Raw genomic sequence first — 27051 nt, forward strand, 5'->3', positions numbered from 1 at the left:
TTTATTATGTGCTATTGAGTTAATGAGTAATTTGTGCTAGATAACTCTCTGAACACACTGATTACGTGAGATATTTTCTGGGGCTTTCATATCAATGACATGCTGAATAGGTGGAAGATGGTATTTGCTTATGTATACTCATTATTAGCAGGTTCAGGATGAATATAAATCAGCAAAAGGGCATTTTAAAAGGTATTAGATACATGCAGCTCTTACTTTAATGCTTTAAACAGATAGTCTTCAGCTTTTAATGCCTTAAATAGTATTAAAATCACTTCCTTTATAATAGTTCTATCACCCACAATTGGCAGCTTTTAGAAAGGTGCCTACACAAAGGATTTTTACTGGGAGCATGTTTGTGCTAATGGCCTATTACCTTGCACATATTGTATTTTGGTTTCCTTTTGCAAGGTACTGAGCAGTAAACAGGTTTGGGCTGCATCATTGGCCTGCAGTAGGAGGAATGTGTTAAGTGAATATGTAGTTGGCATTTTTTTAATGGAAAGTGGTATTTAAAGGAATAGAAACACTGTTCTTATATACAGTACACACTTAGCTTTGTGTAGTTCGACTTGTTAAAGCTTTTGCTTTATTGAAACCACAACATCTCCAATGCCATAGGAGTTTCTTTATTCATCGAACAACAAATGGCTAAATTGATAATTTAGTCTGACAACAGCAGCACAGTGGAAGCTTTCAGAAAAATCAGCTAAATGTATAAAATTATACCCAGCAATCACTACAGACCTTCATTTTTGACAAGATTTGTTCTAGGTACAGATGACTGTAAACTACCTACTGCTGAGAAAATTATAAGAAGCTGCTGCATATTACGTTGAAAAAAGCCTTTAAAGTACTTTAAAATCTATACAGTCGAAACCTTGCCACAGTCCCTGTTTGTTTCTTTTTCCCACTCTCCCTTCTCACTGACCACTCCTCAGTTTATCTTCCCCAAGTCATTTTATGTGTAGGCAATCAGGAACATTTGAGGGATTGCTGGATGATTTTCCTTTATTTACATCAGGCGAGCAAAAACTTGAACATTTTTGGGAGGATAGGAAAACATGAAAGTGTGCTTAAAAAAAACCCCACCGAACAACCCAGAAGACAGAAAAACACAATCCTGAAATAGATCAACTTTTAGCCCTGGTCACTGTTTCTGCCAAATCCAGGCTGTCTTGATCCATCACCAGTTGTGGCAGATAACAGATACAGCAGGTTACACTTGTCAGAGGAGCTTTTTACAGCTGAAAATCAAGGTTTGATAATTTTTAGTTTTCCACATGGCTCAACACCAGCCATCCAAGTAGATAGTTGTAGATTAAAAAAAAACAAAAAACCAAATAAATATATATAGTTATTATTATTTTTGTCTGGCTAAGCTTCACGATGTATACAGATAGAGATAAAGATGGGAGACACAAGTGGAAGCATTCCTGCCTGGCAAATACCCTGAGTAAGGGTCACTATCAGAGGGTTCTGCTGGATGCAGACAGCATGTTGACACACACAGGGATGGAGAAGGAGAGCCAAGTAAATAACAAAAAGCAGCTCGAAGGAATGGTCTAGGCTCTGTCAGAATGATCACCAAAGTGGCCTGGCACATAATCTCTCTCCAGTATTGACTTATGGTGATAGACTTTATTGGAGCTGGAAATGTTTCCATTAAATATTTCAAGTCTCAGTCACTCTTTTAACAGCCAGGGAAGACGGAAGTTTGAAATACAGGAAAATGCGTGATTGATCTGTGACCTACCTCAAATCTAAATTTATTCTGTATCCTCTACATACAAATTTTAGATATGCATGTGAATAAGATAGATGAGCATAAAGTGCTCGAAAGCAATGCCATACCATTGTGCACTGCAAATATATCCATATTTTTTTATCCTTGCATCAATTAAGATTGATAGAATGCTGAGACTATTTTTTTTCTCCACAGCAGGACCACCTTCCTCTTCCACACTTTGAGCCTTGTCTCAAAATGTCAATATGAGCAACATGAGCAGCTCTTCTCCCATTCCCTCTCTTCATGTGCTCCATAAGGAGCTGAGCAGTGGCACTTTGTGGGAATGAGAGATTTCCTTGAGCATTCACAGCATTATTGATGTTTAGTGTTTAGCCTTCCTCAGGCTGAGCTGGTCTTGGTTCTTTCCTGCCTCAGATCTGTGGTTGCCTCCTGGCACTGCTCTGCTCCTCCCAGGATGTCCTGGTGCTGCTCCTAGCAGGGCTCTTGGTTTTCTGGAGAGCCAGAAATGCTTTACAAAAGCACTGCATCCATTAGCCCCATTTGACAGGAGGGGACAACTGAGGCACAGAGAAGCTGAGTGACCTGCCCAAGCTTACAGGGAGTCAAAGACAGAGTCAAGGACCCTCCTTTCCAGTTTTATTTCTGAACAGGGTACTTCTCTCCCTTCTGCAGCCTTCTACTGGAAAGCAGAAGAGAGAGATCACTCTGATTTCTAATGGATAAGACTCAAGAGAGGCCTGGAGGAGAAAACTGAAATTGGGCTCAAAACAAGTTAATATGATTCTTGCCTTTCTGTCCATGCTGACCTTGGTGGAAAGGACAGCTTGTTTATTGCACTGAAGGAGGTCTGAGAGAGCCTAATGGTCCCTCTGACACCAACTGCTTCGTTATCCCAAAGACATTAAGGGACTGGGGAAGGGAGTGCAAGAGACACTTGTGCTCAAGGTTAGCAAGGAAGATAGTCCACAAAAGAGGGCTAAATTTAATTTGAAAAACTATGTGGAGCTATTTCTTCTGATTAACAAGAACAGCCTGAGGAGTTGTTGCATTTCTTACTGGTCCAGCATGAGTCAGAGTCAAGTTTTGTGAGCCATGCTTATTTTCAAAAGGGTTCATAGCCAGAAAAAAACCCCACAGTGTAACAACAGTCATTAAAATTAAATATCTATTTCTAAGTCACTGTGCAGTGTACTCTTACCATACACTTAAGGAATTTCCCCACTGCATCACGAAGTTTCTTTGACCATCCCCAGCAAAAACATGCTGAAACTGCAACAGGACAGGAAGAGCAGGGAAGGACAGCAGTCAGCTTGAGCAGAGACATGGGTTCATATTTGAAATAAAAACAAGAGCTTAGCTTCATAACAACATAGGGTATGGTGGGTTTCTTGTTTTTTATGTTTTTTGTTATTTTTTTTTCTTAATACTGTTTTGTTGTTTGCTTAATACAGGTTGTTTTCCCAGTGAGCTAGATTACAGTGGCAAACAGACAAGACATAAATATGCATTTAACAACTTCTTAAACATTCATCCAGCTTTCCTTTGCCAAACACCTGTAAGCTCTGTCAGGGCCGTGAGCACTTAGGGACGTCCTGCTGATGCAAAAAGCTTCATGGCTTTAAAAACAGAGGTCCACCTCTCCTAGGAAAAGGACTGATTGCCAACAGGAGCTGTCAGCAGCGATCCCACCTCTGTCAAGAGGATTTTAATTGCCAGCATTGATGGGACAAACCCGGAGGATGTTGGCATGGACAGCAAGGTACCTGTGCAGTCGAGTGTGGTAGCTCTCGCTTGCTATTGCAAAAGTTTTGTCCCATCCACATCAGCATTTAAATTACCTTCAGCATTCGCTGAGGTGGGTAATTAGCAACCAGTCACTCTCCCAGTGTCAGCTCAGGGTCATTTTTTAATGTAAATAGACCCTCAGAGGGGGCTGTTTACAGCGCCTTCTACTTTCACTTTTTTTTTTTCTTTTTCCCCCAGGGTTTGTTGAGGACGCAGCCCCAGAAAACATTAGGGTTAAGCCCTGATGAAAAATAAAAAAAAAAAACCAAATAAAAATAATTATTAAAAAAGAAAAAGTAAGAAAAAAAGAAAGAAAAGAAAAATAAAGAAGGAGAGAGAGGGAGATGAGGGAGAGAGAGACCCCTCAATTTTAAAGTATTTTTAAAATGTATATAAACAGAAATCTTCTCCCTTTCCTCCCCCCCACCAAATTAATGATTTCAGAAAAATAACATATATATTTTTATATATATATATATATATAAAATAAGATACCCAGAGGCACTGGTTTGCATTAGGGCTTAATTTCCAGCTAAATTAAAAATCAAATCCAGGCATTTGGAATGCCTAAGGGGCGCAAAAGCAGCACCCAAAATCATTAACTTTTGCACCTTTTATAATATATCTCAAACCAGTCAGATTTGCTTTTCAAAATTTTGTAGTAAAATAAAAGTGCTCTTTGAGGAAAATCCATGCAATTAAACAGCAGATGCTTAACCCCTGAAAAATAGAGGCTTATAAGAGAAGTGCTGATAGACCCTTAACCATAGCATCATTAGCAGCAGGTGCTGCTAGTTATTAGTTTTCTAAATAGTTTTAATGTAAACAGTATTCTTAAGCTCTAAGTGTAGCATAATGGTTGGGATTTGCTCTTTAATGCATTTTACTAGAAAGATACAGCTCATTTAAAATAGCTGGTAGATACAGAAAGCATAAATATACAGTAAGTTTAGACACTGATTGTACTAAATGCAACAATACAAAGAAGCAAACAGGAACACAAATGGTAACACAATAAAACTGTATTACATTTGTGCTTCAAATATTACAATACATTATGTACAATAGTCCAAAATAAACATCTCATGCCAAATGACACAAAAAGAAATGAAAAAAAAAAAACCCCAAACAAACTGAAAATCCCAAGAGCAAGCAAAAAGAATCCAGCTGTATATACAGTACCTTTTTAATTAACATTCAACTCTGAACTGGAGCAATTTTCACTACATACAGATGCAGTCCGCCTTTTATTTCACGCAACCATCCTGTCTCCCTATATCTATGCTATTCAGTAGGTTCCTGTGTCATTTCTTATGTACATGTTGAGCAAAAAAGATAAAAGGACGTAGTGCTTTTTTATTCTTAACGAGGTGGCATCCGATCAGCGGACCTGGGGCGCGTAACCTTCTTTCATTAAACCCTCCTCATAGTCTGTCTGGCACAGAATCATGTTGTTCTTCAGGAAAAATTTGTCTCCCACACAAAATCTGAAATTAAAACAATAAAGAGAAAAGAGGAGAGAAAAGAGAGAGAGTTTGAGGGTGAATGATGTGATGTGGTCTTACAGGTGAGGGTGGTAGAGCAAGGGTTGGGTGGGCAGCACCAGCACGTGGGAAAGCCCAGCAGAGGAATTGCCCTGGTGCCACAATTAATCCTGTGCTTTCAGCAAAATCCAGTGTATTCAGGCACTTTTGCTTCCCCAGCCAAAGGCCTCATTCAGAGCCCACCGTGGGCTGTGGGAGTCCTGGATCAGGTCACTGGAACACAGCTAAAACACAATAAATGTCCCGGGCTGCCCAGCTGGGTGAAAGTAAACGTCCTGCTTTCATGCAAACCACAAGGAGGACAAAGCCATTGCAGGCAATGGAAAGCTTGTCTGAGATATCTTGTATTTGCCCTGTGTCCTAGTAAGAGTTTCTCTTTATGTTCCAGTTGGATATTTCACCGGATTTCATTTGAGATGGTGATTCTGAGAACTGCTCCTCACACAACTTCACAAATACTTTGGTGCAAACTAGAGACACGCAGGCGTGTAGAGAAACCTTTCTTTCCATTTTTCCCTGTAGGAGTTGATTATAAATTTAGTTACTCAGCTAACTACTCTCTCTCCCGTGGTATCAGTGTACCTACCTTGTTACACCATTACGTGCATCACAATGATCTGATTGCTGCAGAACGCCTCTGAGAGATTTCATTTGCTTTTCTCTGATGAGTAGGACAATCACTTAATGTGAATGCTCCTGGCTGACTTCAAACTTCGACTAAAGTAGGATTTCCCAGCTAAAAATATAGGTTTGAATTTAAGAAGGCTCTTCCCTGACACACCCTTCAATCCTCCTTCCCCTTGACAAAGCCACTCTTCTCACAGACACTTAGGGAGAAGTGAATGGGGCCAATGCAGAAAAAAAAAAAAGTTTCCCTAGTGACTGCCTTGGCAGGGTTACATGGCTTTGTTTGTAGTGAGCTCTCCAGCTATGAAATATATTGGGAGGCACTGCTTGTCTTATTCCAATTAAAATGAAAGAAAGTAACCTAAATGAACCCCTTAACACTGATGTGAATAAATGAAACCAGCTTCTACCAGCTAATTATGGATCTCAGTACATGCAGTATTGTCTAATGTGTAAGGGATTATAATGTCCCTTTTTTATATAATTTCCAAATGGTGACATCTTGGACACAATCAGGGTCAGATACAAATGCTTGTGTTGTTTACGGTAGATTTAACAGCAGAGTAGCTATGGGAATAGCTGTATATGTATTTAATTGTAACAATTTAACCTTCAAATAATGGTGCCTGCTGGAGTTGACCCAGTAAAACTCCATAAATGACACAGGGTGACCCACCCGACCCCTGATAGTGGTCTGCCTTTATCAGATAGTCAATTCCTAATGATGCTCGAGCAGAAATCTTGGTGAATTGTTACAGATTAAATCGTGTATGGAAAGCAGTCCTTTAATGTTTTGTGAAGTTGGAGGTTTAAATGAGTAGCAGTTGGACTGATTTACATTTGTGAAGATTGGAATGCTAGACAAACAGTGAACCCATTTATTTTCCAACTGGGTAGCTTTGGAAATTTATCCTTATGCTAGCTAAATAGATGGAGGGAAAATAGTGTAATAAAAAAAGTGGATTGAAAAGAATTAGCTCTGCTCTTAAAGGAAAATTGGTTTGTTTATTTGTGGACTTTTTTTTTTTTTCTGTGGGATTACTGCCTGCTGCTGCTGATGATTGAAAATAGAGATTATGGGAGGATCCTGAAATCTTTAAGTTATTTATGATCAACACTTTTTTATAGAATTTAGAGGTCTCTATTATTCTTCCCATCCCAATCCTGGCATCCTGGCTGCTAACAACAAAACATGATTGTGAGTACCTATGTTGAAATGTAGAATTCTTACATAAAAGTTGTTCTTTGTTTTTGTTTTTGTTTTTTTCTAGTTTCCATCTTTTACATTTTTGTCCTTCGATAGCAATGCTGAGAAAAATTATTTTGTGCACCCTACAAGATTAGGTAAAGGAGTCTTAACTAGTGCCAACATGTAACTTTTGTTCTTACCAAAGAAGTCACATTTAAAATCAACAAAAACCAAACAAACTCCCCCCTGCAAACCAGTGCACCAGTCGGAAACAAAACTGTGGGAAATGGATTTGTAGATAGAAATGGATTTGTAGAGAAATAGTCGGGTTCTGATTGTGATGGCGTAAATTGTAACATCTGTACTGTCTCGCCCTTCACATGAGACTAAAAATAGAATAAAAGTTTTTAAAAGGCCTCTCAGTTGACCCATCTGGGGTCAGAAAAGGGTGTAATCCCACAAAACCAGCAGAAAACATCAGCTCTGAACCCAGAGCGTTTTCCAGCCGTGTATTCATTTTGTTCCAGGCTAAGACAGACCTCAGCAAACTAATTTTTTTTTAAAGCATTTAACAAACGAAAAAGACACTGCTGAAGTGCAATTCTCTTTCACGGCCACCCTTACACGTGTGGCTTCGTGCAATATCGTGTGCATCGAGCTCCTGGCCGGAGGAATTCGCTCCTCAGCCCCGGCAGAGGTGACACGGTCTGAATTAAACCACGCGGGAGTGCCGGGATGCCTTTCCCGATAAAAAGTGTCAATGCCTTTCCCGATAAAAAGTGTCAATGCCTTTCTCTCTGGCCATGCCGATGTGAAGAAGGCTTGTTGTGTGTGTGTGGCTCTACTCAGATATTTACTATATGCAATATGCTAGGTAGAAAAGTTATGCTGTATTAACATTTGAATAATATAGTAAATGTAGTTTTTAACATTAAGTTTTAGTAATAAAAGAATTGTGTGTAAGATATTTTCTTTAGCTCAAGAAAAGAAAAAAAAAAAAAAAAAAAAAAAAAAAAAAAAAGGAGAGGCCCGGAGGTGTTTCTCAACAGAGATAACAGTTGCAACAAGAAGAAGAGAACCCTCCCTTAGAATTTTCAGAAGACAAGATGCATATCTCCCTGAATTCACAGGAGCCACCTGGTCAAGCCAGACTGAATCCACAGGAGATCCCTGGTCAAGCCAGACTCCTGGACGCCAAGGATTAGAAGGGGGACTCTGGGCAAACGGGTCTGTCTTAAGATAAAGATTGCATAATTTTGAAATTTTGGTCTTCAAAAAGGGGACATTCCTCCCGAAGAGTGCCCTTCTCTTTCCTAGCCTTTGCCTGGGAGGGAGGAGGGACGACAGTCCGGACTGCCTTTTTTTTTTTTTTTTCTTAGCTCTTAGTGTCTCATTATTTCTCCTGTCTCTGAAAACTTTTTGAACTTGTATTAATTTTTTTGTAACCAATTTTTATTCCTTCTTAAATTTTCATAAATTTCAAAAAGCGAGTTATTGGCATTTATCACACCGATATGCCAGCCAGGAGTGCTCTACCTGTGTCTGTGTGACAGCTTTCTGCTTTTGAGCAGCTCCACGGACCGCTGACCTTCCCAGACCTGCGGGGATGCTGCGCTCGCTTGGCTCTGCAAGGACCTGTGGTGTTCACGGGAGAGCATCCCGTGCATGGTCCCCCCGTGCCCTGGGGGAAACCTGTCGCTTGTGATGCTCAGGGCTCAAATCCTGCCGCTGTCCCCGTGATTGTGCAAGCTCACAAGAGCTTGTCACAACTCGGTGACAAGAGTTTTTGGCAGAGGCTGGCAGCCAGGCTTGCGCGGGTCCCCGGGTGTTAAATGTGTGAATTGTGCACTCATTAGGTGACAAAGAGGTGGAAAAGCTGTAATCGTGGCGTGCTGGCTCCCAGGCACAATGGGACAGGGCCAGTGAGCAGAGGAAGTACGGTGGATTCTGGCCATTCACACCTTCAACATTATTTGACTCTCAAAACCAGATTTAGCCTCTCCTAAAGTGGCAGAGCTGCATCTGTAACTCCTTCAGATCGGGTCTGCACCCTGCAAAATTCAAACCGTGCTCAGCTTTCAAATGGGAGGGTAAATTGAAGCCTAGCCTTCCACTAAGGTTGGGGTTTTTTTTATGGAATTGGCACAGGATGCAAATCAGGGCACAATTTGGGCACGCACATTCAACGGAGTCGAGGAGCATATTAAGATGCCACTGTGTTAGGAGTATATAATTAGGCAGGATTATTACTCTCCTAGCAGGCAGATGGTAGTCTTCAGCCTTCCCTAAAACCCTCACCCAATTTTTTTAATAAGCATGCAAGATGAACAGCAAAGAATGTACAATAGGCTGCATTAACATGCCAGATTGGACTGAGCACCATAAATTGATAACAGTACTTTTGACACGACTGTGACATTAGTAGAATGACCATTATAATTAACCTACATCCTAGAACCCCTGTCATATTTTACAATGGCAAAAGGAAGGCCATTTATATTACAAAATGACCTCCGTTATCACCTTGTTTGGAAGGGAAGGTGTGCCTAGACTAATCACAAGAAGTGTAAAACTTCCATGTGGAGAAGCTTCTGAGCTCTTTCATTGCTCAGAACAGATATTTAAGGAGATCTCACTGCTGTCTGTCATCTTTTCTGATGCACAGGACGTGTGTCAAGGTACAGAAGACTACTTAAGAAAGCAAGAGGAATATTGCTGTGAAGGAAGATGGCTTTGTGTGTGCCTCCTCTGGTAATGCCAGATCTTTGTCTCTGCAGAAAGAAACAAAATCTGGAAGCGTTTAGTTGATTTCCTGAGGATTCAGGCAGTTCAGACCTACCCCACCTACACCTTCCCTTCTGCTTTTTGCAACCAGTGATGTAACTCGGGCGCTGCTTTCCCCCTTTCTCGCTTTTTAAATGTTGAGCCTCAGTATAGCTCACATTAGCGTTAATCTATGTGCATCCCGAGGAGAACAAAGCCACTCTTTCACACCACAGTTCATCAGTCCACACCTCTGGTTTATTAACTCCGGGATTCTGTCAAAATGCCCATTTCAAACGCTGGAAAGTGGGAGCTGTGCCTGGGTTTGGGCATTTTCACCAGTACAGAATGCGTGGACACAGAACCCCAGTTCAACTTCAAATGGCAAACCTCGGCTCGGTGTGCTTTTCATGTACTGTTCTATGGGTATGGGCAATTTGCATTATGGGTATGTAAATTTGTATTCTAAATTTTGAGGCGTACAATGAAAATTGTGTCCTAGCATCCCGGCTCTCAGAATTTATAAAATCACCACTGATGCAAAAATCTAATATTGAAATCAGGCTGTCCCTGGCATTGTACTCCCTCTCTCCTGCTCGACAGAGAACAAAGGCAGCATTGTCTGGGCATTTTACAGTTTATACTGGAGGTGAGTGTTTACAGCCACACCAGAGCAGCAATTTCAATGAGTGTGTAACCATTTTCAGCCCAGTTCCTATTAAAATAAAGGCAATTTGAGATAGGAGGGTAAAACAGGTGATTTAAACACCCCTCAGCGATAGCAGATGGGGGTTTCGAGCCATACTCCGAGCTGACTTCAAACAGCAGAGGGAAAATATCCCAGGAGGAGGGAACAGGGTGCTAAAGACGGCGGCAGAGAGTGAGAGGAAGGACAGACAGACTCTGGGAAGTGGGAAAGCCGAAGGCAGGCTGACATCACTGCTGCACTCAGAAGTGTCAGGCAAAGATGCAGCTGAGCCCCCTTGCAAGATTTCCCACTCGGTTTTGTCAGTCACACACGCAGCCTGACAAAGTGTGAAAGGCAGGGTCTGTTTACAGGTTTATTTTGCCGGTGCTTTCCTTCCCCCCCCTTCCGCCACCTTCAGATTTTTCTCGCAGAAATTAGGTGTGTTGAGGTTACTGTCAACGTGAGGTGAAGGGCTTCTGAGGAGAAGTTAAATATGTTTACAGAGAAGAAAGGGGAGCACTCACACCGCGGAGATGACTGTCACTAAGCTCTGCAGGTACTTAGGCGATGGGAAAACTTCAAATTAGGAGTAAGCCGGACAGAGACATGAGAGATAAGAGGATGCTAAAACCTTTAGGCTAGGAGCAGAGCTTAATATTCACAAAATTGCTACTGCTTTAAGCGTCAGGATCGAGAAAAACGTGGGGGAAATATCTCAAAAGCTGTCTGGCTGGAGCAATTAGATCCTGGAGCTGAATAGCTTTATGAAAGGGAAAATAGGAGACAGTGCCTGTGTGACACCAGGGGAGCAGGCTCGGTGGCTCAGGAGCTCTCTTTCAGGCCTGTGTGTACACTCTGTGTTCCTGGAGTACAGGGTGGGAGACAGTGCCTTTTTCTCCTCACTGAAAAAGTCACATTTCAGGAGGCCAATAAAGGGACAGGCGTGGTAGGAACTCCAGAGCTGGAGTTCATGGCCCCAGCAAAAGTCTCTTTTAAGTGAAGGGAGCCTAATTACCATCCACACCGAGACTTGCACTGGATGGTGAGTTGCAGACACTCAAAAAAACCCATAAACACCGAAGTTGTCCACAAAAGCAAAAAATCACTAAATCTTCACAAAAAGCACAAGACAAAAATGGGCAGGCAACTCTCAGGGCCAGGATCAACTGCTTAAAGGGTGGGAATGTGAGGGTCATGCAAGAGCAAGACCGAAGGACGGGCTGCCCCAAGGATCAGTGAGATGTTAATACAAAGATTAATGTTAGTTAATATAAATATTACCCAGCTTGAAAAGCAGAAGGGGCTGGAAGGAGCACCTGGGCCCAGAACATCAGAAAAATATTCAGTGTTGGCAAACATAAAGTAGTGCAATGGGAAGAAACAATTTTGTAGTCTCATGAACATTGCATGCATTTTGTAAGGAAAAAAACCCTAAATGGTAGAAGATAACTGAAAATGAAATGTGGAATCAAACAGAGAGCACTGCATACTCTGCAAAACTACTGTAGAGAAGGACCCAAAGGTTTTAAAATTTAATGGGGGAGGAAAATGTGAACTTGGGGAGTAAGGCTAAACAGGTCCTTCAATAGCTGGTGAGCATTGGTGATTTTTGGATATTGTTGATGTGTTTGTGAATAAAAATTTTCTCTTCAATAAATAAATTACATATTGGTGGAATTAGTTGTGGGAGTAAAAGGAAAAAGCAAATCTAAAACCCCTCAATAACATTATTTTGTATACAAGGGGCAGCAGAAAGTTTAAAAAGTTAAACTGAAGTCTTATAAACACATCCTTACTCAGAATCTGCTGTGTGGTTTTGATTAGCTTGAGCAGAGGAAGAAAAAAGGATCCTAAAGGGTAACAGAAATTATTAATGAAATGGTGAGTGACAAGATTTTTTTTCTGTTTAAAAGAGGACAGAAAAATGTTTCATAGTAGATCTGGAATCCTCCAAGCTGGTGATGGGCCAGGTGTCTAACAATGTGGAAGTTTATTGTTATAAAGGTAACAAAAAACAAAAGATTTGAAGCTATTAATGGGAGAATGTAGTCAGTGGGATGCTTTGCCATAGGAACCACAGAAAAGCTGTGTTGGAGCATCCACAAAATAGGATTTTTTGTGAAAAACAACAAAATGAATTCTTCAGAGGGCCACTAATCCCAAATTGTGAGGAAGAAAGGTATCCTACAAGCAGTCTGCTTTTTTAGAGAGCTATTGGGATAGAATCAGGATTAGGGTCACTTTTGAGAATTTCTGAAATTCTTTAAAACTCCTAGAACCACTCCTCATTTTCACTCGATGAACTAGACTGTATTTCAGGTAAATTCATTCTTTTGTTCTCAGTCTAAGACATCCGTAAGACTATTTCAGCAACCCTCTGCCCAAAATACATGCAAAGTAAAAATCAAATAAAAGATTAGATTGAAGGCTCAGGAATAAAAAAGGCTGAGAATTATTAAATAACCCAGTTAAGCTCCATTTCAGAAGCATCTAACAGCACTTTTCTGGGGGGATCAGTGGCCCCAGGGAACACGAGGATGTGTGTTAGCTGCAAAGTGAAATTGTACATTAGTTCACAGTTGTAATGGTAAAAGAGGAATATTAAAAATATTCATAACAGCTGTGCTGCTTTTTTTTTTTTTTGAGGGGGCTGGGGGGAGAAGAAAAACAAAGTTCACTTGCTCAGATCCAAGAGTGCTAACTATGATGAAAATCTTTTGCACTCCGGCTAACAAACATTGTCTGCTTTGCTTGACTGATGAAGATTAGCTGACTTCTCACATTAAAGAAGTTTGTCTTGTATGGGCTGAAGTGACAAGACAATAACTAAGTGCTAATTGTGCATAACCAGCACTAAAGATATGCAGCCCCATTACAGCGTGTAATAAATGAAGCGAACAACAGAAATATATTAGGAGCTTTAATAATGATACCAGAACTGTGGTTTGGAAAAAAAAAACAACAGGATGTGAAGGGTTTGGGAAAGGAAAAACCTAGGACACTCTGTGTGTGCCTCTCAAGTGGGTACTGTGGGAGCCTCTGCCTGCCCTGCTCAGGCTTCTCAGTTGTGTGGCAAGACAAAATTGATATAGGACTTTAAACAGCATTAGAACCTATAATTACTTTGCATTATTATATAGTTTAAGCAGTGGTTATTACTTGCCTGGTATTTTAATTTCCCAAGCAACATGATGAAAAAGGTCAATTTGGCTTTTTTTTAAAGAGCGTAATTGTGGTGTGCTACGCTTATTAGCAGCTGTACGTTTTATGGTTCTTTAGGGATGTTTGATTTTTAAATGACTACAGTGTTAAAAAATAATACACTGCAGGACAAGGTGAGTCAGGAAAGCTTATTTAGAGCTGTGTCTAGCTTTGTCATGTTAGACTACTGTCTTCCTAATTTTTCACTGCTTCCCTAAAATTTTATATCTTGTGTTTCTTCCCAACCGAAGAAATGAAAAAAAAATATGAATGCTATAAAACGCTAAATAGGGTCATGTAATAACTGAATAATAACTGGAAATAGTAGGGGCATTAAGGAGTGGACATAACTGGCTCTCACTTCCTAGACCTCATAGAAGTCACTGGCAAAGCTGTTATCAGCTTTGGTGGAGTCAGAAATGGAGCTCTGGGTGAAATCTCTGACGGGATTTGGCCACCACTCGGAGTGTAGCTGCTATAAACTTGGCTCTATTCACCTCTGAAAAAATCAGTTGTTACAATTTTACCATCTTTGACATTCGTTCTCCAACTGTACCATATGGGTGATGCTTCAGAACAGGGTGTCAGGTTTGCATCCTTGGGATTTTTATAACCTACGGTTTGGATATGGAAATAAAAATAGGACTGTAAGAGGTCCAATGCTGCTACAGAGGAAATGGTGGGAACAACATCTTTTAAATTTAAATGATTACAGTTCTGGCAACAGGAAGAAACAATGTGTACTTTGAAAGAAATACATGTGATATAAATGAAGAATTAAAGTGAAATTAATGCAATAATGACAAATGGTACTGCTATGCTCTTCAGCAGAAAAGGATCTCAAAGACCTTTATAAATATTAATTAATTAAACCTGACAGACAGCCTTTTGAAGGAGAGGAAGTAACATTATTCTTTTTTATTGATGCGGGATTTGAGGCACGAAAAAGTTTTCTGGCCAAGGTCATGAAGGATGTTCTGTATCAGCCCCAGGAACAGCATCCAGGTCTCACTCTCGATCTTGGGTTCTGTTCCTGGGAAGTGTTTCCTCTTTGGAATGTGTGCCCACACCAGTGCCCAGCCAGCACTTAGCTTATGGAGCAGAAATTCTCTTACCTCTGATTACAAAGCTGACACGCAAAACAGTCCAGGTGATAAACATTGTCCTTTGCTCTCATCACCATCTCAAAAGCGGGTATGAGCTTACTGCAGGCAGCGCAGTTTCCTGTAACGCCAAATAACCTGGAGATACAGAAAGAAATAGATCCTTGATTCACTTTCTTTCCTTTTTTTATTTTTATTTTTAAATTTATTATTTTTTTCCCCCACAGTCTGCTCTTTGACTTCCTTTTGGGAAGGCTGGCCTGTGGTGGTTCAACTCTGCCCGATTTGCAGCACGGAGATGCAGCCTCGCTGAGGAGAGCTTTATGACAGACTAATATTGCACCTATTGTGACGCCGTGTTTTCTTTCCTGCAGGTTATACTGACCTTCCTTGATAAAAGAAACATCTTGTTAAACTAAACAAAGAAACAGTAAACACATTAGGGACGTTACATAACTGTGCAGACAGAGGTCAAGCTGTTTGCATAAGTGGGAAGAGTCTTCTTCTTAGATCCTGCCGTGCAGGAGAGAGCCACATAACCTTGGCTTTTGGTGCTGCTTATTACTAAAACACACTTTAGCTAGAAAAGAAATAACACTTGAAAAAGCCAACATTCTTCGCATTTTTGACATCTAGTGCTAAAAGCTTTAGCACTATTATTAAAAGAACATTTTATGAACAAGTCATTTAAATCGTCAGAAAGCATTAGCGGTTCATGCACCTTACAACCCTATACCATAGTTATTGCTATGATTATGTTATTCAGGTAGCACATTAAAGTAAATGAGGCTGTAAACTATATATAGTCACATCAGGAGTAGAAGTATAAAATACTGTAAGAACAATATGAAATGCTGTTTTTGCCAGACATCCATATAATTTTCTTTTTAAATTCCCTTTGCTAAAGATTTTTCAATACTTTTCAAGTGGGTGTATTACACACACACACACACACCAAAAAACAACACACCAGAAAAACCCCAACCAACATACACATACATCCCTTTGTGACACAGAAGGATTATAATGAACAAAAAAAAAATACGTTAGCTCAACGTGGCAGCAATCTTTGAAACTAAGTTTATTTAAACTACTTAATAGTTGTGATGGATTATTAAAAGTAATGCTCTGCTTGTGCATAGCAGTTAATGCTGTTTTTAACTATGAAGCACACCAGATGAAAACGCCACATCTGCCACTTTTCTTTTTTTCCTCAACATCAGGCTGACAGCAGAAAAATATAATGGCTCTCAAGGGAAACACCAAATTAAAAGCAGTTCTAAACTAATGAATTCAAAGGTGCTCTGTAGAAAATTCAGTTTGGTAACATAAAAATGAACACAGTTTTTTAATCACGTCCCTCCATTTTACTGAATTTCATGGGTTGCCAACAAGCCTACTTAATTCTAAATCCTTTTACCTTCTGCTCTTGCTTCAGGTGTGCTGCCTACAGAATACGTGCCTGTTTAATTTAGCAATTGAGACCCTTTTCCCCCTGTCTGAGAGGCTGGTTACTGTGATCACATGCAGAAATGCAGGGACAAGCCCATCCTCACGGGCTCCTGTTAGAACGACTCGAGCCAACTTTTGATTTTTGTGAAGTCTGACTACTGAAATCATAGGTCTTTTAAGCAGATTATAAATATTCCTTTTGTGAAACGCTCTCTTCCAGTTCTGTCTCCACCGTGCATGGGTTTCACTGAGGCTGTCTAAACCCCACTCAGACTTTCATTCCTTGTCTGCAAGGACACAAGGCTCAGTTGCCTTCCAGAGTCGTGGGCTGACTTTGTTTTAAAGATAAAGCCCTGGCTCTGCTTTCCTGCACTCCTGTGTACAAGATGATGGCACTTTAGTTGTGTAGAGAAGCAGAGCAAGCTGCAAAGGGGCTGTAGGTGCATAATGCATAATTCCATGTGGTTGTGCTAAAGGGAAAAACTCAGGATTTAATGTTTGAGCACAACAGCAGTGTTTAAACACGAAGATGGGAGAGGTCCCACCAAGCTCAGTGCTTAGGTGGTTTAGGTGCAACAGCTGAGGGCTGGAGACACAGCAGAAGGGCCTGGCCAGCCAGGGTGTGAGGGGCAGTGTCACCTTCCAGGGCCTCCTTGCAGGGGTGTGAGAAAGTGGAGATCCATTCCAGCCAGCGCTGCGGTTTGCATGTTGCAGAGCAGAGAAACAATTTGGGGTTGTCATCCAGACCTGCAGAGGAGGGAGATTTACTGCACCCGAGCCCACCATGTGCAGATTTCTACAGTCCTGGAATGAGAGACCCCGAGGAAACTGCTTCAGCTAAGCACCAGATACATTAAAATTTTTCAATTACGTAAAGGGAAGGAGGCCCTCCTTGCTGTTAGTCCTTCTCCACCACACACAAAACAAACATGTGAGATTTATATTAGCTATTGTTAATTTTGGATAAAGCTGTTTATATGAAGAACATAGTTTTCTGCCATTAATAATAATAATAAAAACCCCACAATGCCATTTTGAAATTCTGGACATAGTTTCCCCCAATTTCAATTGCTCTCGCTCCCTGAGCATTTATCAGCTACCTGATTAGAATTTGTTTCCACACAAACCATTGATCATCAGCCTATTACTAGGCAAATGACAGTTAATTACCCACTACATTAACCACTGGGACCTGAGACCTGCTTCTGCTGCCATCAGTCAACATGATAAATGTGGCAAGTTCAGTAATGCATGGCCAGCCCTGAGCTGCCTGCTATAGTGTGAACAACCCTCAATCTCACTTCCAGGCCCAGGAAAATCTATGGCAATCTGCATAATTACAAGCTCTGGGTTAATAACAGACAAATGATTTGTTGCATCTAAACAAAGTCCTTGGAATGGGCCTGGTCTCCTGTGGCTGCCCGGGCTGCTGTTGTGCCACCGGTGTGCTTCCCTCTACAACACGCACAAAACACATCCCTGACGCTGTAGCCTTCCAATTTGTTGCCCTCCAATTTATGGATTCTGCATATGTGATTTTTAATCATTAAAGAACTCTTGAAGCAATATTATCTTAATTATTCTCTGCTGTAGCCAGGGAATTAGGCTTCAGATAAAATTTTCTTCTTCTGTGCACTTTCCCTGCCTCACTGGAGGCTCCATCAGTTTTCATCTACACCTGGACTCTGAAATTCTAATGATGAATTATTGCCCCTTTTCCTAAGAGGGTGAACCTTACAAGGGAACATTTTACTGAACTGTCAGCTCACAGACTGAGTGCGGAGATGCGGAAATCTGATCTAATTTACTGCAAAACGATGCATTCGTTAGACTTTCTCCTCAGTTTCGTCCAAGGATCAAGAGACCAGTCAGGAGCCACCTCCCTGTAGTCCTTTGCACAGGAGTACACGCACTCAGCTCCCCACATGCCATTTTGTTTTCCTCCTTTCTTCAAACCTGTTACACAAACAGCTTTCTGAAACATGAGTTTTACTACTGGAGGGGAGAAATAGTTTCTTGACAGGCTCTTAAGTGGAGCTGATGTGCCAAGATACGGTCTCTTGCTTTGTCTATTTTACCAAAAGAGTGGAAAGGATTTAATTTCTACTACTACTTGCAGCTGCTGGGTACCATTCTGTGCTCCATTTCCCTTTTTTCTGTGGTAAGAGAATGGCTAAACTTAACCACATCTACTCACAGATAGTTAGACTGTGCCTTAGCTGCCTCAGCAGATTAGAAAACTGAACCTGACTGATTTCACCTAGGAAGAACAGATGAGGAAAGTTCCAAAGTACCAGCACAGATCTTTTCTCGTGATGATCTGAACCAATATCTGGAATTTTACATTTATTCCCTGTATATGCTCCAGCAGAGGTTGGAACAATCAGCCAGAGCAAAAGCTTTCATTCTTAATGGATTTGAGCAGCACAGAACATCCCGCACAGAGCTGAAAAATGAAAGACACGCAGAAGCCCTTCTACAAACAAACCCAAACCTGACATTTTGAGCAGCAAAAAAGTGTGATTAAGCACCAGGCTATTGATTCTACTTTGGTGGGTTTACTAAACACAAACCTGAAGGTTAAGTACCGAGAGATGAGAAACGGGAAAAAAGTTGGGAGGGGGAAGGCAAGAAAAGCAGGGAAAAGCAAGAGTGGAGAGAAACACAAAAGCTCTGAGAGCTGGACTGGACTGGACTATTCTCATGAGGCAAATGCTTTCTAGAGGGACCCAATTTAACCTCAGGGACACCAATTTCCATCCACTCCCACGGATTTTGGGTGGGGCTCTGAGTGAGCAGGGAGGACCTGGTTCTCATCTTTGCCCAGGAAATGCTCCCTCACAGAAGTGCTCCGTTAGGCAGGACTGCTACGTGCTGAGATGAGACGGATTTGGGCCCTAATTCCCTGTCAAATTACACGGGACTTTCACAAGATTTAGGATCTAATGTTGTTGGTTACAGCTGCTCCCTCCTTTTTGCCATTCCTGTTTGACAGCTGTCCTCTGCAAGATCTGTTGGTTTGCTACCAACTCTACTCTTCCCCCTGCTATAATTTTGCATTAAAATGTTGCATGGTTTGGATAAGAGGCCCAAGTTTCCAGTAGGAGGACAAAATATCTGTTTGCACAATGGAAAATGAATGGGAAACAAGCCATCTTAAGACAGGGGAATGAAAAAACAGACATTAAATGGAACTTCTCCAGAGGTGCAGTAATTACAGAGAGTTTCACATGGTTTCAAACTATTTGTTCTCCTCATGCTCACTAAGGGGTTAACTAGGTTCATTAGGGAAAAAAAAAAATATATATATATATATATATTTGGGACCTGAGTTCTAAACCTGCCTTCACCACTAACTGAGTGGGTGACCCTGGTAACTCACTTAATTTTGGTCTCAATTTATTCCTTACAAGGAGGTGAGACCTAATCTTCACATTGTAATATCCCTGCTAGATACTGTATCTATAAAAAATTGAAATGCTGCTTTCAAACCTCAGTTTCACAGTGCATGAGGGATCAAAATAATACACACACATGGTTTCAAATGTAATCAGACATTTACTGAAATAGACAATCAGCTGTTTTTTTCCCTCAGTAGGTTTGTGTATTATTCAGGATTTCAATTCAAGCTGCATGCACTGAAGGACAGAATTTGGCCCTTAGCAAATACTTCAGACAACATAAGATGCTATTTGGAGAAGCATAAAACCACATAAAAGAATCTAAAAGTTAATGAGAAAGACCAAAAAAAATTATCTAAGGATCTAGATTACAAAGCACATTGAAAAGCATAGTTTTGAGAAGACGTAAATTTTACATGCTGAGTATTATTTAGATTATTAGATGGAGATTTCTTTGACATTTCAAAGTGACTTTGGGACACAAGTACTACTGGCTTTAAATAGCCTATATTTTCTTACTTCCCACAAGGTATTTTTGAAAGTCCTCCCTGTCAAATCGTAGACAAAAGGAAGCAGGTAAATTTGTCCCACATACATTTTCATGAATGCCTGGAAAACTTACTTCACTCCCACCCATCCTCCCTGCCCTGGAAGAGTTTTCTAAATGCTCATTGAAAATTAAACGTGCTTCCAGCCGAGGGGAGAGGAGAAGCTGCCCCACTTTGCCTGCTGAAGTTAAACCACAGAGGAAACAAGAGCAGAGGGTTCCCACTGACCCTGCTCATGCACTCCCTCCTGGCTGCACCCACTGCTGTCCAGAAAAAGGCTTCTGGTGGCTCTGCTTGAATTAACTCTGGCTCAATAACCAGAGACTACACAGAAAGAAAGGAAAAAGGTGGGGAACCTTCATGGGAGAAAATGGGCACTTCTGAAACACTCCTGGATTCTGTCCTCTCTCCTCAGCGCTGCTTGTACGTGTTTCTCTAAGCCTCTTCCTTTTAAAATCTTTTATTGCCAAATTAAAGAGAGATGGTGAAAGAGGGAATCACTACTAAGTTGCAGAACAGGGTGCTGAACAAATTGAAGCCCTTGGCCTCCAAGCTGGATTTCCAGCACTTTCCAGCTGCAGGTGGTGAGGTGGACAAATCTCCACAAGAGCTCGGCTGCCTGGGCACTGAATTATTTCAGGAAAGGTAAAATTGCAAGTGTCATAACATAGGAGCAGTTAGATAACATGGCTTAGATGCCTATCTAGATTAGGTTAAAACATTGTCCCAAATTTCAGGTACTGCAAAAGAGGCGAAGGGTGAAAAAAGTCAAACAAAACAGCCCAGCTGCTTTGAGCATGTTAAGGAAGGCATTCACACACAATTGCTGAAGCATGCTTAAATGTCTGCTAAAATCAAAGGCTGATTCAGTGCTTGCCTTGTTTGGCAATGCTGCAAAAATAGGGTTAGTTTTGCCAAGTTTGAGCTGAGAAACCTTTTCACTTTAGTCCCCTTTATTTTCTTTTGAAAGCAGACTCAGGGACTGAAGGATTAGCTGGATGTTGGAAGCTCTCCGACACTCCCAACCCTGTTTGTGAGGATGCCCAGTGTGTGCCACCTGGAAATGTGCCTTTTAATCAAGCCACAAATTTGTTTCATTTTAAGTTTTCTTTAACCAATCTGGCTTCACTGAGGGTGAGCTGCAGAGCTTCTGTAAGGCCTGCACTGCTAAAAATTGGAGTTGGTGGCTGGATCTCAAGCAGGCAAGGATGTGACAGCAGGGCATGGCTGCAGCCTCAGAGCAGTCACACTCTGCTGTGTGCCAGCGTGTTCAGCTGTCACCTTTAGCTCACCTGCGTGTGTAAATCCCTTCTGCCACGAGTGACATTGAGCACGTGTGTGTCTGCAGCTCAGCTGATGCCTTAAGTTTTGGCTTTCACAATTTTCCAGACTCTGTGCTGCCCAGGGGTGCAGCTCTGAGCTCACACTCAGGGTCACTCAGCTCTGCACACAGCAGGGACACAAAACAAATCCTTCTCCTGCTGCACACCAAGGACAACTTTCAGCCCAAAAGCACAAACAAGGGTGGCTGGAGGGAGGAACAAGAAGGATGGGACCTCACAGCCTGGAGCTGGAACTGGACAATTAAACCCCAATGTGCAAATGGAGCAAAACTGATCAAAGTGTGAGACCTCGTGAGCATTTGTCCATTTTGTGACCATTTTGGGTCCATTTTGTGACCATTTTGGGTCCACCTTGGGTGTAGCCCTGGCCAGGCTCTTGTCCTGCCCAAGGTGTATCCTAAAGGCCTTTCAATAAATCCCTGCTTTATTCTCTGGCTCTGTCCAGTCTCTCTTCCAGGTCAGCCTTCCCAAGGCAGTTGTTCTGTTTTTTGTTTTGTTTTGTTTTGTTTTGTTTTATTTAGTTTAGTTTAGTTTAGTTTAGTTTAGTTTTGGGAATGAATTAGGTAGACCTGCATTCTGAAGAGGCAGGAGGTGCAAATCTCTCTCAGGTGAAGCTGCTACTCCTCACACCCCTCTAATCTGTACAGCTATGGTAGAAGAAAGTCATTGTGTGCAAACTGGAGTCAACAGTTAATGCAGAGGATTTTTTTTTCCTTTCTGTACCTGGGGTGTATGTACTACTTTAATCACTGTGGGTTGTAATTTAATGTAGATTTCCAGTTTGTTCCATCTGCTCACACCAAACTATTTGCTGATCTCTGTCCTGCATCTGCTGATGAACAGGGAACCAAACCTTTTTTTTTTTTTCCCTCTGCAGACTGCATGAAAGAATCCTTTATGCAAAGTTAATGTGGATGAATTCCATTTTCAAACACCTCCAAACCAGGCATTCAAAACCAAATATAGATTTACTTCTATATCCTTCCCTAATTAGATTATTTGTGTCCTGGGAAACAATCTAAGCTTTCATTTCAAGTAAGTATTACCAGCCTTAATTTTGCCTGGAAAAATTTGAAGCATGACCAGACATTATGGATGTAATACCACTTTTCTAAAGCTCTGGTTTGAAAAAGCTCTGGGAGGTGGGAATTTTGTTGTTCAGTCAATGGAGTGTTAACTCCAAAGCCTAAATCACACAACTTTAAAAAACCTTTTTCATCTTAGGAGCAAATATAGCTACATCGTTTATGTCACAGTCTGCTACCCTGTCCCTTCAGTCATGCAGTCAGATCATCAAACTTTCAGTTTAAAGCTAAAATGCAATTTTAAGGAGTATTCTGGCCAAATTTACTGTCTGCTTTTAATCAAGTCACAAATTTGTTTCATTTTAAATTTTCTTTAACCACTCTGATTGACTCAAATGAAAAGCAGGGATGATTGTGCACGGTGCACAATGATCTATGCCTGATATTGTGGAAATAAATTCAAGTTAAAAATGACCTCCCAATGCACTCAGGGCTCTGCTTTGCACCACCACTCATGCATCGTGACATTCTTAAACTTCTACCAGTAAAGTCAACATCAATATTACATCCATTTCTACAAAGCAACCATATAAACTTCATCTTTCTACACATGCTTTACTTTAAATCATGCATATAAATCCATCTACACGCACAGGCTGGATCTAAAAATTTGCAGATACTCAGCTGACGTATTTTCATTGTCAAACTCAGGCAACTTAAAGCCAAATTTAATGCTCCAGCTCACACAGGAGTAAGGCTGCAATATCCCAGGCTGGTTCCCAGGCTGGGGTAGGTGTAACTGGCTCAGACAAAGTGCTGGGCCATGCATGCTGTGCTGGAGGCTCATGGCTCAGCTAAGGAGGCATTTGCCACTCAGGTGTCTCTGTTGCCAGACCTGGAAGCTTGTTTGCAGCTTTGTGCTGTGTCCTGCAGCATGGGGATGTCACTGAGGGCTGGACCTGCACCTTTCAGTGGGGACAAAGCATTGCTGAGCTCTGCCACCTGCCCTCCTCTCTCCTCCTCAGGACTGATCTCAGGGCTGAGAGCTTGGGCAGGACTGGCAGGAGTGGGATGGAGGGCAGGGACCCTCAGGGAGGATGATTCCACCACGCCCATGCCCTCACAAGCCTCCAAAGTCACCCACCCACAAAGGGAAGGAGGGATCTAGGAAGGAAGGAACCAAAATGAACAGAAATCCCTTGATGGGCAGTGGCCAAGCTTCCATCATTTCCCAACACCTCTGTTGTTCCTCCAGTGACTAAGGAGCAAAGGTCTAGGTGGTGCATACGGAGTTTGCCCCTGGAGATGGGGGAAGGGAAGGAAATTAAGGTACAAATATGTAATTAAGCTGCCTAATGTGAGGGACATAAAACATAGACATTTTTCATTCTGCCCCAGAGGTGACTGAGAATGTAGAATCTCTGGGTGAGAAATCAATGCACAGACTGTCAGGTAAATACATACTGAAATATAAGTGGGGGGTAAGTTAATAGTTCTGTGAGGTCATATAATAAAGCCTGTAGTTCTTTCATCAGCACTGTGAACAATGCAGTCACTGTGTTCCTCCCCTGGTGTAATAGCAAAGACGGTTGCTAGACTCTGAAAATAAATTATGCCATGCTTTATTAAATGGTAAACAGCTGTTCCAGCCACAATACAGCACATGCTAATTGAGGAATGCCTTAAGCAGTCCTATAATAAAAAGCTTTTAAGGGTTGGAGAGGAAAAAAAAACCCAGCCAGCATCATGACAGACTTACTATCATGGGTTCCCTTAGTTAAAATTCAGCACATGGGTCATTCAAGGTGAGAAGTATATTCTGGGAGAAGATCTGCAGTAATGAACATTTAAGGATCATTAGCAGGCTCTTTCATGCCACGGTGCTGTAGGCAAAGACAGACATGCTTAGGTAGGAAGTGCAGCCACGATGTTGACATCGTGTTTCCACGTCTTGTTTCGCTAAGAGATGTGTATCCAGGAACACAACAAACGTGCCAGGAGAATTGCACTTTCTGAGGTGGTGATCTCCTGCCCAGAAACCTCACTGCTCGTGGGGATCTCCCTGGAGAGCTGGGCAGAGGATGAGAGCTATGGCATGAGCTGTGAGAGAGCACAGAGAGAACAGAGAGGAGATGATACACAGCATGGAGAGCCCCAAAGTGGCAGCGTTTCCTGGGCAGGTGTGTCCCTGTCCCCTCTCAGAGCTCTGGTCCCTTGTGCCAGCCTGGCTCTGTCGAGGTGAGGACGTGTGCAGTGCCCAGCAGTTACCAAAGGGGCTACCAGGAATGCCAAGGTACAGCCATTTTTAAATTTTTTTACATTTAGAGGTCTCTGCTGATCCCTGCAGTACCTTTCTAAGCAGCCTTGTGCAAATATCCCCGCTTTGCACCTCAATTTCCCCATCTTTACCTTGCATTAACAGAACTGGAAGCCTGGTGTGCAAAAGTCCCTTAAGAGTCCTGAATGATAGGTACTATGAAAAATATAAATGTATTTATAGCAGCTACTAACTGACATAAGCATTTGCCCAAGAATGACATGCAGATATATGGCACTCAGACACCTGCTTTCAGGGAAATTGCCCGCAGAGCTAAACTGGATGTGTGTGTGTGCAGGGGTGTAAGAGTGTGTGCAAAATAAAAACAACAAAAAACAGCATCACAGGAGAGAATAATAAGGAAAAAATGCCATGTTTTCCCCATTACCCAACACAATAATTCTTCGTTCTGTCTTTGGGTTTTCTCCTTTCTAAAAAAAAAAACCACTGTAAGACGAGTGCTGCGTGGTGGTGAGGGAAATGAGTTTATATTTTTTTGAAATGTTTGCAATAAGGAAAGAGCTTGGAAATGAGGAATAAAGGATATGCGTCAATCCATTAGAAGGCATGCAAATATTTCATTCTGCTCATACAAATCATATGATGTGCTTGCAAATTCCTGCAACAAAGCGCTGGTTTAATGGAACTGCTCTTCCTATAGAAATGGAAACAGGTAAAGTTTTCCTTCATTGGACTGTGTGAGCATTTCCTTTTTAAATAAAAGCTGCAGTATCTAAGGTGTTTCCTTTGTTGTGTCACCTTTAGGACTTACTATTTGAAGTATTCCATTGAAATGGCTATGCTGTGTGCAGTGTTCAGAATTTTAAGTAAAACCTTAAACAGTTACAAATCAAAGGGTGGGGGTACTTTGAAGAAGCACACACACTCCATACATTGCATTCTGCATGCATATGCATTGCTGGTGCCTATATATCATCCACACGTTCTCAAAAAAACATTACAGCCACGGGGAAAAATATTTCAAGCAAAATATAAACATTAAAAAAATAATATAATTTTCAAAACTCAGATTTCAGCATCTTTAGGGCTGGTTCTACATGTATGCTTTTGAAATATGTCAGATCCTAAGAGAAACCACCATGACATTTTTCTGACATTAACCCAGTTGTTTTGATAAATATTGCACTATAATAAGAAGATAGATTAATTAAATAATTACAAACAACAATTTTTTCCACTTCTATTTATTCAATACTTTAGGTTTTAAGACACTGATATTTTACACCTGCATTTGGTTTTATAGCTTCCTCCTCACCCTGCAATTTTTGCTCTTCTTCTAAAAAGAATGCTTGAGGAAATTCTGTGCTGTCTCACTCAAATTTATAATTAATGTAGCAGAAAATTATATTTCTAATTAAATAAAACTGAGCATGAATTGAGGCAAATGCTTGGAGCATTATAAACAGTACAAACTTGGGAGAGGAACAAAATCACAAACAATGAGCAGGTAATGTAACTGCATATATTAGAAACATCTCAATTATTACATCCACAAAGGCAGAACCTAAAAAGCTGCATTTCATAAGAAGGTGTCATGTTGACATATATTGCTCATTAAAAAAGGTGCCGTTTGTATATGGGTTACTGTTCCTCATATGCATGAATACTGGTAACACTTTGTGGGAAAGGAAAGCCCTTGAGATTCTGTGTAGTTTGAATATTTAATGTAACAATAGTTTGCTCCCTAATAAAGAAAGGAAAGAAATTTGGGAGACGAGGACATAAATTTGCCTATTTATTACATTGTGCTGACTGCAGCTGGGTATCGGCACCCCTCGTACACCTCTGCAGATCTGCTGTTAGAATTAGTGACTGCTCAGGGGCTGCTCTTTAACCAAAACCACCGAGACTACACACGAGAAACTGCCCTCCATCCCCTTTCTGAGCAGAAAATAGCATGTGGAGTATATAATATTTGTATATTACATATACGTGTGTGTGTGTGTGTACTAACCTACTAGTTATCTGTGCTTCCACCCTGGCTGTCAGGAAACTGTCAGCTGTGCAGGAGATAAGGGGGGCAGTTTAAAGAAGATACCCGAGCCTTAAGCTCCTTAATGTGCCACCAATCAATCCCATGAAAGCAAACAACTTGAAAAAAGGGTTTAGACGCATTTAGGCGAAATCTCCCGGCTCCCCTTGCCTCGGCTGGAGTTTCCCACCCTGGTGACCCCTGGAGCAGCCCACAGGGAGTGGAAGGAGGCTGTTCTGGGGTGCAGCTGGTTAATTGAGGGGCTGGTATGGGGCAGAGGGACCCCGCTTTACTGTGTGAAGTGTCCAAGCTAAGGGTGACC

General features: G+C 41.4%; 1 protein-coding gene across 2 annotated transcripts in view; it reads right to left on the reverse strand.

The window, feature by feature from the left end:
* Window positions 1–765: 765 nt before the first annotated feature.
* Window positions 766–27051, reverse strand: part of LMO3 (LIM domain only 3) — a 60935-nt gene continuing 34649 nt past the window's right edge. For both annotated transcript variants that reach the window (XM_063395182.1, XM_063395180.1), the window contains 2 exons: window positions 14663–14788; window positions 766–5022 (listed from right to left, as the gene is read on the reverse strand). In XM_063395182.1, coding sequence (XP_063251252.1) covers window positions 4917–5022; window positions 14663–14788 — 232 coding nt within the window. In that variant the 3' untranslated portion in view covers window positions 766–4916. The remainder of the gene's footprint in view (window positions 5023–14662; window positions 14789–27051) is intronic.

This window comes from Prinia subflava, chromosome 4 (genome assembly GCF_021018805.1).
Source record: "Prinia subflava isolate CZ2003 ecotype Zambia chromosome 4, Cam_Psub_1.2, whole genome shotgun sequence".
NCBI classification, from domain to species: Eukaryota; Metazoa; Chordata; class Aves; order Passeriformes; family Cisticolidae; genus Prinia; species Prinia subflava.